Source organism: Bos javanicus, chromosome 15, assembly GCF_032452875.1.
Source record: "Bos javanicus breed banteng chromosome 15, ARS-OSU_banteng_1.0, whole genome shotgun sequence".
Lineage (NCBI taxonomy): Eukaryota > Metazoa > Chordata > Mammalia > Artiodactyla > Bovidae > Bos > Bos javanicus.
Window position 1 is genome coordinate 53896380 of NC_083882.1, and position 17901 is coordinate 53914280.

The 17901-nt window shown below is 42.8% G+C and overlaps 2 protein-coding genes across 5 annotated transcripts in view; one reads left to right on the forward strand and one right to left on the reverse strand.

Moving 5' to 3' along the window:
- The window catches only part of P4HA3 (prolyl 4-hydroxylase subunit alpha 3), a 73499-nt gene extending 72764 nt beyond the window's left edge, over positions 1-735 (reverse strand). For 2 of the 4 annotated variants that reach the window (XR_009729640.1, XM_061380804.1), the window contains exon 1: positions 516-731. Coding sequence is in view for 3 of the 4 variants with exons in the window: in XM_061380804.1 (XP_061236788.1) it covers positions 516-715 (200 nt within the window). In the remaining variant the exon portion in view is untranslated. Of the gene's footprint in view, positions 1-515 lie in introns of all 4 variants that reach the window. The other 2 variants (XM_061380803.1, XM_061380802.1) reach the window with 2 other exon arrangements.
- Positions 736-9270: 8535 nt separating this feature from the next.
- LOC133226837 (large ribosomal subunit protein eL42-like) lies at positions 9271-9691 on the forward strand. Its single transcript, XM_061380822.1, has one exon. The coding sequence runs from the start codon at positions 9313-9315 to the stop codon at positions 9631-9633; it is 321 nt and encodes a 106-aa protein (XP_061236806.1). The 5' UTR covers positions 9271-9312; the 3' UTR covers positions 9634-9691.
- The last annotated feature ends 8210 nt before the right edge of the window (positions 9692-17901 follow it).

Consider the following 17901-nt stretch of genomic DNA (forward strand, 5'->3'; position numbering starts at 1 on the left):
ACACAGTCACAGAATGTCCCCCCATACTAAACATCAGTTCCCTGGGTCACATGGTCAACACACGTGTGGCTACAGTGTCACCGTATTCTCTCCGCTTCACTCTCTCAGGGTCGTTGTGTCTCTGTAACAGAGAATCTGGGGGCTCACACAGCTTGACTCAGTACCTTGTGAAGCTCTACTGCGCCCCACAGTCGCTCCACCGCAGGTTCCCACAGCGGACCAACTTGGCGGTGTGAGGCTGGATGGGGGTGCCGCTGCGTGTGTGCGAGGCACGGAGTCTGAGGTCCTACGCAGTGTGACACGGTGTCTCGGGGTGCCCCTCAGGATGACGATAGCTCTGGGGAGTCATACTGGGCCACGGTACCTTGGTCTCCGGGTTGGACACCGCATCCGAAGTCCCAGCAGGGTGACCACGAACCTGAGTTACCCCCGGCCCTGCGGGACAAAGTCTGGGCCTCGTCCGTCCTCCGAGACTCAGTCTCTCCGGCTCACACCCCGCCCCCCGGTCCCCTCACCTGGTCAGGTCCCGCAGCCGCGCCTCCTCCCCGCGCAGGTAGCGCCGCAGCAGCCCCAGCAGCCGGCGCTCGGGCGCCAGGGCGCGCGCCACACTGGTCAGCGCCGAGAACGTGTCCCCGCGCGCCGCGACCTCGGCTGGGTCCCCTGCCCGGAGCGCCAGCACCGCCAACAGCGCCGCCAGCCGCGCTGCGGGGCCCATCGCCGGCGCTCGCGCGCGTCCTCTCCGAGCGTCTCGCCGGGCCCTGCTCTCGCCGCTCCGCCCCCGCCCGGCCCTGGGCCCCGCCCCCGACTCCTTGCTAACCCCTCCTCTCGCTCTCCACCCCCGACCTTCCTGCCCCTCGGACTGCATGTGGGCTGCGTGCAACCTCAGTGTCCCCCGCCGTCCCCCAATCACATCCCCGGGGAAGCATTTCCACTGTGCCTATTTCACACTTGGGGAAATTAAGGCAACGGGCGTGGTGAGGAATGAATTCATCAGTCTATGGCTGTACAACGTCATTCAAAAATATTCACTCCCTGGATCAAGGGGTGGAAATACAGAAACATCCCTGGATTCTGATGGACAAATCAGGAGAGTAAACGTTGTGGTATGGTAACAGCGGTGTGAATAAAGAGCTGTGACAGACCAGGGGGAAGGAAAACACTTCACACAGGACCTGACGTCTGAACTATCTCCAAAGATAAGTAGAATTTTGACCGGAGGTAAGGAGGGTGACGGCCATTAGGGTCAGTGCGTGATAAATCTAGGACCCATGCAACCAAAACTTCTGGGGTCCTGGGTCATTGCTCTGCAATACATACCCATGGTCATTTAAGCAAACAAAAGTATTGTTAATCCTACTACTTAGCCTTTCCCCCTCTTTCCCAGGCAATGTTGATTCACTCATTCATTCATTTAACAAATATTTAGCACCTGTTATACTGCAAGGGCGGGATGGGCTTTCCTGGAGAAGGTACTTACGTATACCAAGGTTTAAAGATGGAAAATAGTTTGAGTTGCAGAAATGAGAAATTCCTTGGAGCTGGGACTGTCAGATTGTGAAGGGGTTTTGCATGTCATACTAAGAAATTTAGGCTGTTTACTATGAAAATCCAGTGGAAACCTTTTCTTCTTTTTTTAACCTCCGTCTCACCTCCCTCTGCATCCCACCAGTGGAAGTTTTTAAGGGCATGAATAGTCGTCCAGTGACTCAGCAAGGTGAGGGAATAAAAGCCCAGTTATTTAGGCCCAACATGAGACAGCTCTGACAGGCTCTAGTCCTCCTGCCACATAGACCAAGGCTTTGTCAAGCTTCTTTGACCTCTTCCTCTGCCCTTTCTGCTTTTCCTGTGCTTTCACAGACCCTGATCCCTAGCAATATCTTGCACTTCAAGCATCATCTCACCATCTGCTTCTGGAGAACCCAACCTGTAACGGCAACACAATCAACATACACAGCTGATAAGTGTAGAGCAGTAACCTGAACCCAGGTGGTCTGGGTCTGGGTACCGTTTTCTTAATTGCTACCAGAGGCGGATTTACCATGAAGCTTTTTGAAGCTTAAGCTTCAAGGCCCCTAACTTACACAAATCCTTTCCAACAGCCTCAGGATTGAGGGGTGGCAGAACCCAACATTATTTTCTTATTGTTATATGTATTTATATATGTTATATGTAAAATTTGCAAAATAAAGGTATTTTAACCACAATTGTTTAATTTTTCTCTCTCCATTCTGACTTCCTCTTTATCACACATCCCCTTATGGTGGCAATGTTGGAATGGCTAAGGGTCTGTATTTGCAACTGAGTAGTCATCTTAGCCTGCTTTTTGCTCATAGAAGGTTGAGCATTGTAGTAGGAAGAATAATGGCCCCCCTCCAAGATGCTAATGTCCTGATCCCTAAAGCCTGTGACTATGGTGCCTCACATAGCAAAAGGAAATTTGCAAGTGTGATTAATTTAAGGATCCTGAGGTGCCTCAGTTACATATTCACTTACTTGACATCAGTATGGGCTCATGAATTTCATTGAATGAATTATAATTCATTACTTGCTTATTTTGAAACTCAAATTGCCCTAGAGTTGGCCAGTGGTAGCCCCTTCAATCTGGCTCCTGTGTCCTTTTGATATGTTCCCTTTATTCCTTGAGGACTTCCATACTTTATTACTTCCAAGATATTCCAACTTGTCTGTACTTTCCCTTCTCCTGTCCTGGAATCAAGCATTCGCACCATGAGCCCTGGTTCCTTGTATTCAGATACCAAGATCTGGGTGCTAGGTGTGCTCATTGCAACTGGAATGTCTCTGCTCCCAGGTCCTTTTGGCAGACAGAACTAGATAATTATATATAACTTTGTTAAAATTAAAAATTGACATATATGTAAAATTGAGATATAATTTACATATGATATATAAAATTGAGATATATATATTGAGATATATATAAAATTGAGATATTTGAGATATATATAAAAATTGAGATATATATATAAAATTGAGATATAATTTAAATACGATAAAAATCCACATTTTTAAAGTGTACAATTCATTCATTTTCACCATAGTCACAAGGTTGTACAACCACCACCACTATTTAACTCTAGAACATTTTATTCACCCCCCCAAAAAAATGCCCATTAGCTGTCACTCTATCCCCCTCCCATGTGACAAACACCAATCTACCTTCTGTCTATATGGATTTACCTACTATAGATGCTTCATATAAATAGTTTCCCTTGGATATTATTGAACAGTAAATGAAATTATTTTCTTAATTTCACTTTTTTAGATTGTTCAGGGTTAGTATATAGAAATACAATTGATTTTTGTATACTGATCTTGTATCCTGTGACTCTACTGAAATTGCTTATTATGTCTAATCGTGTTTTTGTATGTAATCCTTATGATTATATACATGAAAGATCAAAACATTGGAAAATGAAGTTTATTTCCTCCATGTGAATCTAGATGCTATGTCTTTTTTACTAATTTATCAACACTTTGCTAGAACTTCCAGTGTAATGTTGAATAGAAGTGACCAGAGAAGATATCCTTGTCTTATTTCAGATCCTGGAGGGATAGGTTTCAGTCTTTCACCATTAAGGATGATGTTAGCTGTGGGTTTTTTGTCAATGCCTTAACTAGGTTGAGGGAGATCTTTTTCTGTTCCTAATTTTTTTAATGTTTCTGTCAAATATGTTTTCTGTACCTTTTGAGATGATCATGTGGTTTTTATTTTTTGTATTAATATTTTGTATTATCATGATTGATTTTTGTTTGTTAAACCAACATTGTACTCTGGGATAAACCTTGTTCTTCGTTGCTGGATTCAGCTTGCTGTTTGTGCTTCACTGAACTTCTCACTTTGGCTTTTGTCAAATCTGGGAAATATCCATGTATTATTTCTTCAAATATTTCTTTTTCAAAATCTTCTGGAATTATGATGACATAAATTAGGTACTGCATCATAGGTCATTAAGGCTGTGTTCATTTTTCAAAAATCTTTTTCCCTCTGTTTTTCAGATTAGATGATTTTAATGCATTTATCTTCAAGTTCAGTGAGTTGTTCCCTTATCAGGTATATTCTGCTGGTGAGTAAATTTCACAATTTTTTAGTTTGGTTTTTGTATTTTCATTAGGCTCCTGTTTATATCTCTTCTTTCTTGACATTTTCTACCTTTCCATTCACTTCAAGAGCATTCACCTTTACTTCTTGGAGCATTTTATAACAATCTTCAATCATTTAAACATTTGTGTTATCTTTTCCTTGACATTTGTTGATTGTCTTTTCTCATACTAATGTAGATTTTCCTGGTTCTTTATATGCTGAATAACATTGGATTAAATACTAGACATGTTGAATGTATGCATGCATGCTAAGTTGCTTCAGTCATGTCTGACTCTTTGCAACCCTATGGACTATAGCCCTGCAGGCTCCTCTGTCCATAGGGATTCTCCAGGCAAGAATACTGGAGCTGGTAGTCATGCTGTCCTCCAGGGGATCTTCCTGACTCAGGGATTGAATCCATATCTGTCTTATGCATTAGCAGGCATGTTCTTACCACTACTGGGTTTCCCCAGTGGCTCAGATGGTACAGAATCTGACTGCAATGCAGGAGACCTAGGTTCAATCCCTGGGTTGGGAAGATTGCCTGGAGAAGGAATGGCAACCCACTCCAGTATTCTTGGCTGGAGAATCCCATGGACAGAGGAGCCTGGTGGTCTACAGTCCATGGGGTTGCAATGAGTCGGACACGACCGAGGAACTAACACTTTAACTTTCATACCTCTAGTTACCACGAGTGCCACCTAGGAAGCCCCAGACATTTTGAATATTATGTTATAAATGTCTAGATTTCATTTAAATCTAATGGATAATAGTAATTTTTTTTTTTTTTGCTGTTTGTTTTAGCATGTAGCTCACCCAGTTTGATTCAGAAGTACTGACCTGCTTCTGTGGTTCCAAAATGTCATCCAGTTTTCAAAGTTTCTGCCATGTTATTCAGATTTGTCCAAGGTGTACGCCACCCAGTGGCCAGTTTCAGATCTGGACAGTGGTCTATTCCATACCCAGTACCCAAGTACATGGTATGCTATTTGGCATCAGACTGATGCTTGCACAGTTCAGGGGTGAGGTCAGAAACTATGGGCTGTTCTCCTGAGCTCCTCCCTCTCTTGTGATTTCTGATACTTTCCAGTCTTTTGAAACCCCCACTTTTGAGCCCTCTGGCCAAAAAAGTTGGAGGTTCAGTTCCTCTTCTCTCCTGTGTATTTTTCATGTGTCTGGGCCCAAGTCACAGGCGGATAGAGGGAGGAAAAAATTCAACAGGGGTTTACCCCACCCTACTGGGATTGTTGAAAGAAAAAATTACAGCATTATTTTAAGTGGTTTTAATGTGCGCGAATAGAATACATAAGATAACTTAAGTGCCATCTATGGGTTCGCACAGAGTCGGACACGACTGAAGCGACTTAGCAGCAGTAGCAGCAGCAGTAGCAGGCACTCACTACCACCACTTCCATTGTGGCCCATCACTGCAGGATTGCCTGGTGGGAGGGGTGCAGGAGGACGGAGAACAAAAGATAAAAAACAAGTGGATGTTACCCCCCACCCAGCCCCTCCACATCAATGTGAGGGTCCTCTTTCCCTGTTCTTGAGCCAGAGCTAGAGGGCTTCCCCTGTAGCTTTCCCAGTCCTCAACCTGGGGTCCACTTACAGGTTTAAGGCTACTGAGGATCAAAAAGAGGAAACTCACTACCAGTTCAGCAGTGCTTCAAATTCTGGCCTTTCCCCACAGTCTGACTACAGAGTCCTCAAATGCCTGCTCTATTCTGTTTAGATTTTATAGCTGCATTCAGTGGGCAAGACATCTTCCAACAAACAGAATTTCCTACATTATAACATTTTATTTTAATTCTGCATCACAGAGAACTTTAAGTCACTCTAAATAACAACAGGGTTCCAAGTTTGACTAAAGCCAAACTGAATTTTAACTAAATTATATTACAAAGACAAATAATTATGTGACAATAGAATTGATCTTTTCCAAGGGAGCTAAGTTTGTGAGGTTCAATTTTTGTTCCTGTTTGGTATTCAGCAAGGTGTTTTTGTTTGTTTTTTGACTTGCATTATTACACAATTTCTATTTCGGAATGTTAAAAACTAAAAAATGATGTTAGCGTTAAAGAAATGTTACTATTATTTTAGTTTTTTTAAGTGCAAAAATAGAAAGTTAAAGAAGAAATAAAAGGATCGAGGAAAAGATCATGACTTTCAAAATAAATATCAAGGCACAGAAGAGAAAGGCTTTCCCAGAAATCATCATCAGCTTCATGTCATGCCACTCTCCCCTGCTCACTCCACACCAGCCATGTTGGCCTTTGGCCTTTTCATTTCCTGCTCCTGCCAACCTCTTTCCTGATTCATGTGTAATTTCTGACTAACTCATTTCCTCAAGAATCTTTCATTTGCTTGCAGATTAGGGTCAAATCCCCCTAATATTCAAAACACCCCTATATTTTCCCTTGGTAGCACTTATTACAATTGTAATTTCTTTTTTATATAATTCATGTCTATCTATTCCACCAGAGCATAAGTTTCATGTAGGCAGGGCTGTGCTTAGCAGAGTACCAGGCAATAGTGGGAACTCATTTAAAAAGAATGAATAGAGCAAATAGAGCATTCAAAATAATCCTACTCAAGCTGTTTATTGAGGGTTCTCTGTGTGACGGTCCTTTGCCAGGTCTTTTCTAATATTCATCTCCTTTATCCTCACAATAAGCCTATAAGGTATGTATTGTTCCTTTGCATTTTATGGTTGGGAAAACCATAGTTCATTGAGATTAGTGATTCAGCAGCAAGATGGCAAAGCCTGAAATTGAACCCAGGGTCTCCAGTTCTCAGCTGAGTACTCTTTCCACTACATCATTACTTCAGGTGCTCATTAGCTCCTGGCTCAGTCTCCCTTCAAGAAGCGTTTCTGGGACACTCATGTCTCATTCTCTTCTCCTTTGTGTTATGAAAGGATTAAACCAATAGATTGATGTTTCTACAAGTGTGGTCCACAGTACATCTGCTCCAGAATCATAGTGGGGAAAGTGGATGTGCTTAGAAGACATAGTGCTGCCAGACTCATCGAATCAAAATGTAGGAGAAGGGGAGGCGAAGTCCAGGACTCCTTTTTAACAGGCTCATAAGGTGATTCTTGTGCACATTTAAGTTGAGAACGCTACCTTAGGTGATTTCCAAAGTTCCCTCCAGCTCTGACAGTCTTTTCTTCTAAGACATTGAATTTGGAGGCCAGGCTTCTATAGCCCTATCATATTTTCCAGAGCTGTGAACTCAATACGTACTGTTTTTCGTAAATGAATACATTTGAATTTGGAAGACAGATTCAAGTGCCTGCTTGGGTATTTACCAGTTGTGATTCCTTGGGAAAATTACTTCACCTCTTGAGCCTTAGAGTTATCATCTTTTAAGATGGAAATAATAACAACAACCCCTATTTTGGCTTCTAGTAGTTGGTGTGGAAGATAAATTAAATCATGTTTTTCAAACCTCTTGTGATTCCAAGTTGAAGAACCACTACAGGTATAAAATAGACACCAAGAGAGGTTACTTCAGTCCTTCAAATTTGCAGATGGCTGTTATAGCTCTTTCAAATGGACAGAATAGGGAGTTTATTCTAACACAAAACAACCACTACATCTCTGAAAATTTCCTTGAAAAGACCCTACTTGCTCTTTTATAGAAATCTAATATTTTTTAAGAAATCTGAGGTATTCCTATAGCGCCCCCTGGTGAAATTTAGAAGCCAATTCAAACCCATAATCCTTGTCAAACACTTGCTGTTTGCTTAGAAACAAGATTAATTTCTCAGTGTATGTATCTCTCCTCCAATAGATTAGGAGATTTTTTTTAAAAAATTTATTTATTTATGGCTATGCTGGGTCTTCGCTGCTTTGCACGGGCTTTCTCTAGTTGTTGTGAGTGGGGTCTACTCTTTGTTGCTGTGTAAGGGCTTCTCATTGCAGTGGCTCCTCTTGCTGGTGAGCACAGGCTCTTGGTGCGCGGGCTTTGGTAGCTGCAGTGCGTGGGCTCAGTCGTTACAGCACGCGGGGTCTAGGGCATGCGGGCTCAGCAGTTGCGGCTCACAGGCTTAGCTGCTCCATGGCTTGTGGAATCTTCCTGGACCAGGGACTGAACCCGTGTCTCCTGCATTGGCAGGTGGATTCTTATCCACTGTGCCACCAGGGAAGCCCCTAGACTAGGGACTAGCTTTTTGTGGAGCGTCTCTTTGTCCCCAGAGCCTACCACTCATCCATTCATTCATTTAACCATTACTGAGCATCCGTTGTGCCAGGTGCTGTTCCTGGTAACCAGCAATACAGCAGAGGAGCCAGATGACTTCCCTGTCCTCGGAGTCCTTATAGCAAGGATGAGAGACAGACAAGTAAACAGTCAAGAACAACAGTGACATATGCCATGTAGGGGGAGGTCCAAGGAATTATGGTAGCCACTTGGCTAAAAACCAATGAACAGTTTTGAGAAAAAAACACAGCACATGGAGGGATACATGGCAAAAGTGAGGCATGAAGTAAAAGCAGGAGCCAAATGATGAAGGGCCTACTCTTAAGTTTACTTTTACACTAAGGTCAATGGGAAGCACCTGAACAGTTTTAAGTAGAGGAATGATGCAATTAGATTTTTGTTTTTTAAGGATCATTCTGACTATAGTGGGAAGAACTGATTGGAGGAGGCAAGGCCAAGGTAGAAAGACCAGTTAGGAAGCTGCTGCATAATCCAGATGAGAAATTAATGTTTAGTTAGGAGGTAGGTGTACATGGGAAGCTTTAAATGTATGGGTAAAATTCCATTTCTTTCTCTGAGTGATAGGTACAAAAGTACTATATTCTTTATATTTTATACTTAGGTTACATAAATTCTTTAGTATATATGAAGCTATTCATTTAAAGTCAAAGAAGGGGATGACAGAGGATGAGATGGTTGGGTAGCATCACCGACTCAAATGCACATGAGTTTGAGTAAACTCCGGGAGTTGGTGATGGACAGGGAGGCCTGGCGTGTTGCAGTCCATGGGGTTGCAAAGAGTCGGACATGACTGAGTGACTGAACTGAACTGAACTGAAAACTGACAAAATAATACCATATGTGTGCGTGTATATATGTACACACAGATAAATTTAAAATTTTGGAAGGGAAGGACACAAAAAATTCAAGAGGAGGATGGCCTCTGAGAAGGCAAAGTAGACTATAAAGACAGCCATGCTTTCTGTGCTGGTATCACTCTCGCAAACATGGTGAACGTTCCAAAAACCCGTCGGACTTTCTGTAAGAAGTGTGGGAAGCACCAGCCCCACAAAGTGACACAGTACAAGAAGGGCAAGGATTCTCTGTATGCCCAGGGAAAGCGGCGTTATGACAGGAAACAGAGTGGCTATGGTGGGCAGACTAAGCCGATTTTCCGGAAAAAGGCTAAAACTACAAAGAAGATTGTACTGAGGCTTGAATGTGTTGAGCCCAACTGTAGATCAAAGAGAATGCTGGCTATTAAGAGATGCAAGCATTTTGAGCTGGGAAGTGATAAGAAGAGAAAGGGCCAAGTGATCCAGTTTTGAGCTTCATATTTTGTTTTATTATGAAGACAATAAAAATGCCATCAATAAAATCCTCTTATTTAAATAAATAAATAAATAAAGACAGCCATGATTCTTATTCCTCCCTGTATCCACACCCTTTATGGTGTGAGCTTGCATCTCCCTCCATTAAGGAGTCAATTTCCCCTTATTATTTTCTTTAGCCAATGAAATACAACAAAAGGGACAATGTGCCAGTTTTGAGCCTAGGCCTCAAGAGGCCTTGCATGCTTCAGTCCTGTCTTTTGGAACCCCATGCAGGCACCCATGTGAACAAGTCTGGGTTCACCTGCTGGAGCATGGCAGAGCTTGGCCGACCCAGCTGAGACCATCGTGAGCTAACCAGCACCCAGGCGACTTGACTTGGCAGCTGACCTTCATCTGATAAGTGAACCCAACTAAGACCAGAAGAACCAGCCTGCTGATCCCAGTCCAAACTTTAGAACTGTGAGATATATAAATAATTGTTTTAAGTCACTAAAGTTGTGGGTAGTTTGTTTTGTGGCAAAAGTTGACTGTTATAGAACTGGTGTCTGAAATGCTGCTTTAAAAATTAAAAAAACCCAAAATTCATGGCAATGGCTTTGGGATCAGGGATGGGTGGAGATTGGAAAACTGGCAAGTAATCAGTGAAATCTGGGAAAATGATGAGGAAATTGTGACTGGCTAGAAAAATGGTAATCTGTGTTTTATAGTGGCAAAACAATTGGCAAAACTGTTGTGGTAACTAGGAGAAGATGGGAGAAAATACTAAAATTTTGATTCAACTAAGGAAATTTCTAGGGAGAATGTTGTGTCAGTTGGGTGCTCCCAACTGGGTGTGATAACCTTGTAACAGGAAGAGAGGTATGAATTAAAGAAAGAACTGGCCTGCTTGAAACATGAATTTAGAGAGAAGAGAGAGGGCCAGAACTTACTATGTTAAAAAATAAAACTTCATCTTGAAGTTCTCTAGCCAGCGAAGAATTGTTATGGGGAAATATAGCCTGGAGATGTGAATCATACCAAAGGTGTGGCTGTAACACACTTTGTAAAGACCTTTGAGAGAATTAAAGTGATGTCTAGTAGACTCCTAGACAAAAAGACTTCTTGAAATCTTAAGAGCAATATCCATCGAAACCTAATGCCAAAATAGCAATGATAAAGTTGAGAGATGTCTCAAAAACGATTGGGTGAATGTGGCATTTGGAGTATGGAGTAGACTACAATCAGATACACAGAAGACCCACAAAAATTTTAAATTGGTTACACATGTGAGAGTATCACCAACCTGAACTAAAAGGGACTTAAATAATTCGAATTGCCACTCAGTTGCCAATATGAGCCACTTCTTCAGAAGTAGCCAAGGAAGGTGATGGACAAAGCATAGTCCAGAGGGCAGAGCAAGAAGCACAGAGATCAATAGACTAGGGAAGTACCCCCAGGGAGCAGAATTTAGGCCTCAGCAAGGAATACTCCCTCTCCCAGGAGAGGGGACCTGACAAACTTTGTCAACTTGGAGTCCAGAACTGCCTCTGTTTAAGGATGACTATGTATCTCTCATGCTTTTCCTTCTTGAATAGAAATGTCTGCTGTCTTTTAAATACATAGGTATCAAGATCAGAAAGAACAATATTCATCAAGTCACCTACAAACCTGATGTAGATTGTAAGATCCTAGACTTCCAGCCTGATGACATAACAGCAAGAGACTTTTAGGGGTTCTGAAATGGAGGTAAGCGTATTTTGCCTGTGGAAGGAATGTGAACAATTACAGTCACAGAGTATATACTATGATGGATTAAAAAATGATCACTATCTTTCAATCCTCCTTGAATCCATACTCTTGAGTTGTGACCCTGCCATTCCTCCCATCAAAAGATGGAGACGATTTCTCCATTCCTTAAATCTGAAGTGGGCTTGTGACATTCTTGGCCTATGGAATGAAGCAGTGGCACTATTAAGCCTCAAGATGCATGTTTCAGTTCTTCTTGAAATCCTGTGTGGCTCTGAAGCTTATAAAGGTCTGGCCTAAACACATAGACTTGTATGTAGGTCACCAACTTCAGAGTGATAGTTGGAACTTCGGACATTTCACCCAGAAAAAGTGTGTAAAATCTATGCCATTGGCTGAGATCAGAAACCTATTTTCCAGTCTCTGCAGGATGCTTCTTCCTGCTTTCTTCTTCTTGTCTCCTGTGTCTGCAAGGTCTTTCCTCTTTTCTCTACCTCTAGCTATTCTTTCAAGGCTCCCACCAATTGTTTAGAGCCCTTCCTGGACCCAGCAAAGATACCCCTCTATTCCTGCAGCATTCTATACTTACTTTTACTACTGCAATTCTATTGCATTGTAATTGTTTTTGTCTTTTAAAATATGTGGGTTATGTCTTACCAACTTTTTGTTCAGGGTCCTGCTCCTGGTAGGTTGAAAGTAAAAGTGTTAGTCACTCAATCGTGTCCAACTCTTTGCAATCCCATGGACGGTAGTCCACCAGGCTTCTTGTCCATGGAATTCTCTAGGCAAGAATACTGGAGTGGGTAGCCATTCCCTTCTCCAGGGGATCTTCCTGATCCAGGAATCAAACCTGGGTCTCCTGCATTGCAGGCAGATTCTTTACTATCTGAGCCACCTGGGAAGCTCTGGTTACTAAATATTTATACAGAAGGAGAAAGGGACTGCCATTTGGGAGACCTGAGTGTTAGTCCCAGATTTGCCCCTGAACTGCTTTGTAGATCACTGCTCTCTGGACCTTAGTTTTCTCTGAATACAAGTAGAGAGGACTCCTGACTGAAGACTAAGATTCGCTGAATGCATATTAACCAGGTACCCTCAGGTCATGGGGGAAAGACAGCAGGGGGAAGAAGATGACTTGGGTTCTGCAGGAATCCACTCTGTGGACTCAAGTTGATCCCCAACCTGACCCTCAGACTTTCCTAACTGTAAAGAGAGATGCTTGCGTTGAATTTGGATTCTGATCCCTGTCCATTAGGGGGAAGCATTGCAGATGCAGGAATAGCAAACAACTGAAAAAAAACTCTAATCCAGTTACTATTTTTTTCTGCCCTTGCTCCCTGCCCACTCTCCTACTCTTTCCCTACTCCAACTTTCCTAATTTAGCCTCAGGTTGGTTTCTACCCACCCTTCCAACTCCAGCTCATGACTTTGCTGCAGCCAGTCTGGCAGGAAGGCCTCCAGCAAGTCTCAAGTCTCCCTGTTTCCCAGTTGTCACCCATAGATTTTCTTTGCTTTGAGTTGAATTTATTCATATACCAAATATGCCTCATCCCCTTTGCTTATTCACAGCCTACTTACCCTTGTAATGCAGCTCAAATTCCAATTCAGTTCACTTCAGCTGAACATTTCTTTTCCCCTGAGGGCTCATTATCCTCTTGGCTTGGTTCTAGGCTCTGGGGAACTGCACTGAGTCAGCCAGTTCCAGCCCTTGGGAGCTCACAATCCACTGGGAGAGTCCGACACACTCAGAAACCATTTCCTCGTGGCGTGGGAAGTGCTGTAACAAAGGGAGTTCTGGCAGGATGGAGTGGGGCCCTGCCCACTGTGGTTGGTGGGGTGGGGGTGGGTGACAGGCAGGAAAGGCCTTTTTTTTTTTTTTTAAGATTTTTTTGGTGTGGACCATTTTTAAAGTCTTTATTGAATTTGTTACAATATTGCTTCTGTTTTATGTCTTGGTTTTTTGGCTGAGAGGCATGTTAGCTCTCTGACCGGGAATCAAACCCACACCCTCTGCATTGGAAGGCAAAGTCCCAACTGCTGGATCACCAGGGAAGTCCCCAGGAAAGGCTTTTTGGAAGAGATGATGCTTGAGTTGAGGATTAAGGGAGCAGCTGTTCATAAAGCAAAAGATGTCAAAGTGTTAGGGGAAACACACTGACTGAAACCGCCCAACCTGGCCAGGCACCATAGTAACCATTTGCCTGAGTTATTTTATGACAGAAGGTCCTAGTAAGGAACATGGAACTAATAAGCCACCACCAACTGAAAGAGTTCAGGAAAGATCAAAAGGAGATGCCACGTGTCCTAGCACCTCCCAGAATCCTTCTCGCTGTCATCCATCTTGGCTGAGCACTGCATGTGCCACCAGGAAGGATCCTGAGTCAGAATAATTGTCCAGATACAACCCAGAAACTAAGCCCATAAAACCCAGTACAGTGAGTCACATGGCAGAGCAGACCTCCCGGTGTCCCTTAACCTCCTGCTCTCAGTCCAGGCACCTCTTCCCAATAAAGTTTTTTGCTTTGTCAGCTTGTGTGTCTCATCAGACAACTCATTTCCAGCTGTTAGACAAAAGCCCACTCTCGGGCCTGGAAGGGGTCTCCCTTCCTGCAACAAGAGTGTGCTGTAGGCCAAGCCCTCTTCCTGACACCTGTTGTGCTGCCCCCATATCAGTTAGAAATCTCACCTTTTTCTACTCTGGGCTGGCATATATATTAATATTATTTATATATTAAATTTTATACATTAAATGTATATAATATATATTTATATTTATTATAAATTTTATATTTTTATAAAAATTTATATAAACAATATAAAACAAAATTTATATTAAAATAAAATTCAGACAAGTTGAAGAAAGTGGGGAAAACCACAAGACCATTCAGGTATGACGTAAATCAAATCCCTTATGATTATACAGTGGAAGTGAGAAATAGATGTAAGGGACTAGATCTGATAGACTGCCTGATGAACTATGGACGGAGGTTCATGACATTGTACAGGTGACAGGGATCAAGACCATCCCCATGGAAAAGAAATGCAAAAAAGCAAAATGGCTGTCTGGGGAGGCCTTACAAATAGCTGTGAAAAGAAGAGAAGCAAAAAGCAAAGGAGAAAAGGAAAGATATAAGCATCTGAATGCAGAGTTCCAAAGAATAGCAAGGAGAGATAAGAAAGCCTTCCTCAGCGATCAATGCAAAGAAATAGAGGAAAACAACAGAATGGGAAAGACTAGAGATCTCTCCAGTACTCTTGCCTGGAAAATCCCATGGATGGAGGAGCCTGGTAGGCTGCAGTCCATGGGGTCACTAACAGTTGGACACAACTGAGCGACTTCACTTTCACTTCATGCATTGGAGAAGGAAATGGCAACCCACTCCAGTGTTCTTGCCTGGAAAGTCCCAGGGACGGGGGAGCGTGGTGGGCTGCCGTATATAGGGTCGCACAGAGTCAGACACGACTGAAGCAACTTAGCAGTAGCAGAGATTTCTTCAAGAAAATTAGAGATACCAAGGGAACATTTCATGCAAAGATGGGCTCAATAAAGTTCAGAAATGGTATGGACCTAACAGAAGCAGAAGATATTAAGAAGAGGTGGCAAGAATACACAGAAGAACTGTACAAAAAAGATATTCACGACCAAGATAATCATGATGGTGTGATCACTCACCTAGAGCCAGACATCCTGGAATGTGAAGTCAAGTGGGCCTTAGAAAGCATCACTACGAACAAAGCTAGTGGAGGTGATGGAATTCCAGTTGAGCTATTTCAAATCCTGAAAGATGATGCTGTGAAAGTGCTGCACTCAATATGCCAGCAAATTTGGAAAATTCAGCAGTGGCCACAGGACTGGGAAAGGTCAGTTTTCATTCCAATCCCAAAGAAAAGCAATGCCAAAGAATGCTTAAACTACCACATAATTGCACTCATCTCACACGCTAGTGAAGTAATGCTCAAAATTCTCCAAGCCAGGCTTTAGCAATATGTGAACTGTGAACTTCCAGATGTTCAAGCTGGTTTTAGAAAAGGCAGAAGAACCAGAGATCAAATTGCCAACATCCGCTGGATCATCAAAAAAGCAAGAGAGTTCCAGGAAAACATCTATTTCTGCTTTATTGACTATGACAAAGCCTTTGACTGTGTGGATCACAATAAACTGGAAAATTCTGAAAGAGATGGGAATACCAGACCACCTGACCTGCCTCTTGAGAAACCTGTATGCAGGTTAGGAAGCAACAGTTAGAACTGGACATGAAACAACAGACTGGTTCCAAATAGGAAAAGGAGTACATCAAGGCTGTATATTATCACCCTGCTTATTTAACTTTTATGCAGAGTACATCATGAAAAACGCTGGACTGGAAGAAGCACAAGCTGGAATCAAGATTGCCGGGAGAAATATCAATAACCTCAGATATGCAGATGACACCACCCTTATGGCAGAAAGTGAAGAGGAACTAAAAAGCCTCTTGATGAAAGTGAAAGAGAGTGAAAAAGTTGGCTTAGAGCTCAACATTCAGAAAACGAAGATCATGGCGTCTGGTCCCATCACTTCATGGGAAATACATGGGGAAACAGTGGAAAATGTCAGATTTTATTTTTGGGGGCTCCGAAATCTCTGTAGATGGTGATTGCAGCCATGAAATTAAAAGACACTTACTCCTTGGAAGGAAAGTTATGACCAACCTAGATAGCATATTCAAAAGCAGAGACATTACTTTGCCAACAAAGGTCCTTCTAGTCAAGGCTATGGTTTTTCCAGTGGTCATGTATGGATGTGAGAGTTGGACTGTGAAGAAAGCTGAGCACTGAAGAATTGATGCTTTTGAACTGTGGTGTTGGAGAAGACTCTTGAGAGTCCCTTGGACTTCAAGGAGATCCAACCAGTCCATTCTAAAGGAGATCAGTCCTAGGTGTTCTTTGGAAGGACTGATGCTAAAGCTGAAACTCCAATACTTTGGCCACCTCATATGAAGAGTTGACTCATTGGAAAACTCTAATGTTGGGAGGGATTGGGGGCAGGAGGAGAAGGGGATGACAGAGGATGAGATGGCTGGATGGCATCACCGACTCGATGGACATGAGTTTGAGTGAGCTCCGGGAGTTGGTGATGGACAGGGAAGCCTGGCATGCTGCAATTCGTGGGGTCACAAAGAGTTGGACACGACTGAGCGACTGAACTGATATTTTATATTTATAAATTATATAAATTTATATTATATATATGTGTGTGTGTGTATATATATATATATATATATATATATATATAGTGTTATGGGGGCTTCTCTGATGGCTCAGATGGTAAAGAATCTGTCTACATAGGTGACCCGGGTTTGATCCCTCAGTTTGGAAGATCCCCTGGACAAGAGAATGGTACCCACTCAAGTATTCTTGCCTGGAGAATTCCATGGACAGAGGAGCCTGGCAGGCTAGAGTCCATATGGTATTATATTAATGTTGGACCCAGCTCTTTGGAAATTGTCTATGGGGTGATTAGAAAGGTAAAGGGGATCTAAAAATCAGGTCACACATGGAACAGTTACTGAATTACGCATATGCAGACTGAGGGGAAAAGCCTTCAAGTGTCAAGGAAACAGATTTTTGGATAACATTGTTTTCAAGTGCAACCAAAGAATAGAAGCTGCAGGAAGCAGATTTCAGCTGAACATAATAAAAACTCTCTACTAGTCTTTCTTTCGAAGAGAATAACTTGTCTTGGCAAGTTGTCACTGCAGTAGTTCAAATCTTTATCCCATTTGGTAGTCAAATGGTAGAAAATGATGAGATTGGATAAGATGACCTTCAAGGTTCTTTCCAGTGGTGGATTCTCTCATACTTTCCCTGCCCCCACCATCATCTCTTGGAGACTTTCTGCTTAAACCCTCCCATGACTCTCATTTACTGACTGAAGTCTAAGTTCTGCAGCACAGCGCACAGGGCCCTCTCCCGTCTCTGCTCACATCCCTGCTCCCAACATGGCAGTACTGAACTGCTCGTGGTTCTCTGCATGCGTGTGCTGTCTGTGCTTAAGATGTCCCTCCTCTTCCTGTTTCTGAGCTTTTACTTATTCTCCAGTACTCTGGCACTGCAGTGAATGGTCACCTTCTGTCTGCACCACAGTTTCAACTGGTGAGTTAACCTCCTGTCACTGTGTCTTGACGGAAGGGTAACTGCAGCACGCTGCCTCCTGCCGCCATTCAGAAGGAAGCTGAGGGGTCAGATCCTTCCATTACCAGGATCTAGTTTCAGCCAGGAGGCAGGCATGTGACAAGAGACCAGGCCACTGAGGCCTTGTCTTCAGGCACTTTGAATTCAAAGTCATCAAGAATAAATGCAGGTGACCTGGTGGTGTGGGGCCGTGGGAACAGTGTTCTCATCCTGCTGTTCCAGCAGTAACATGGTTGCTGTGTCTTTTTTCCTACTTCTTAGCCTTCTGCAGTGCCCTTGGTTCCTACATATTTCTGGGTCAAAAAATATTTATAAAATGAATGAATGAAGCAGAGAGATAAAGGTCAAAGACATAATCTAAAGCAA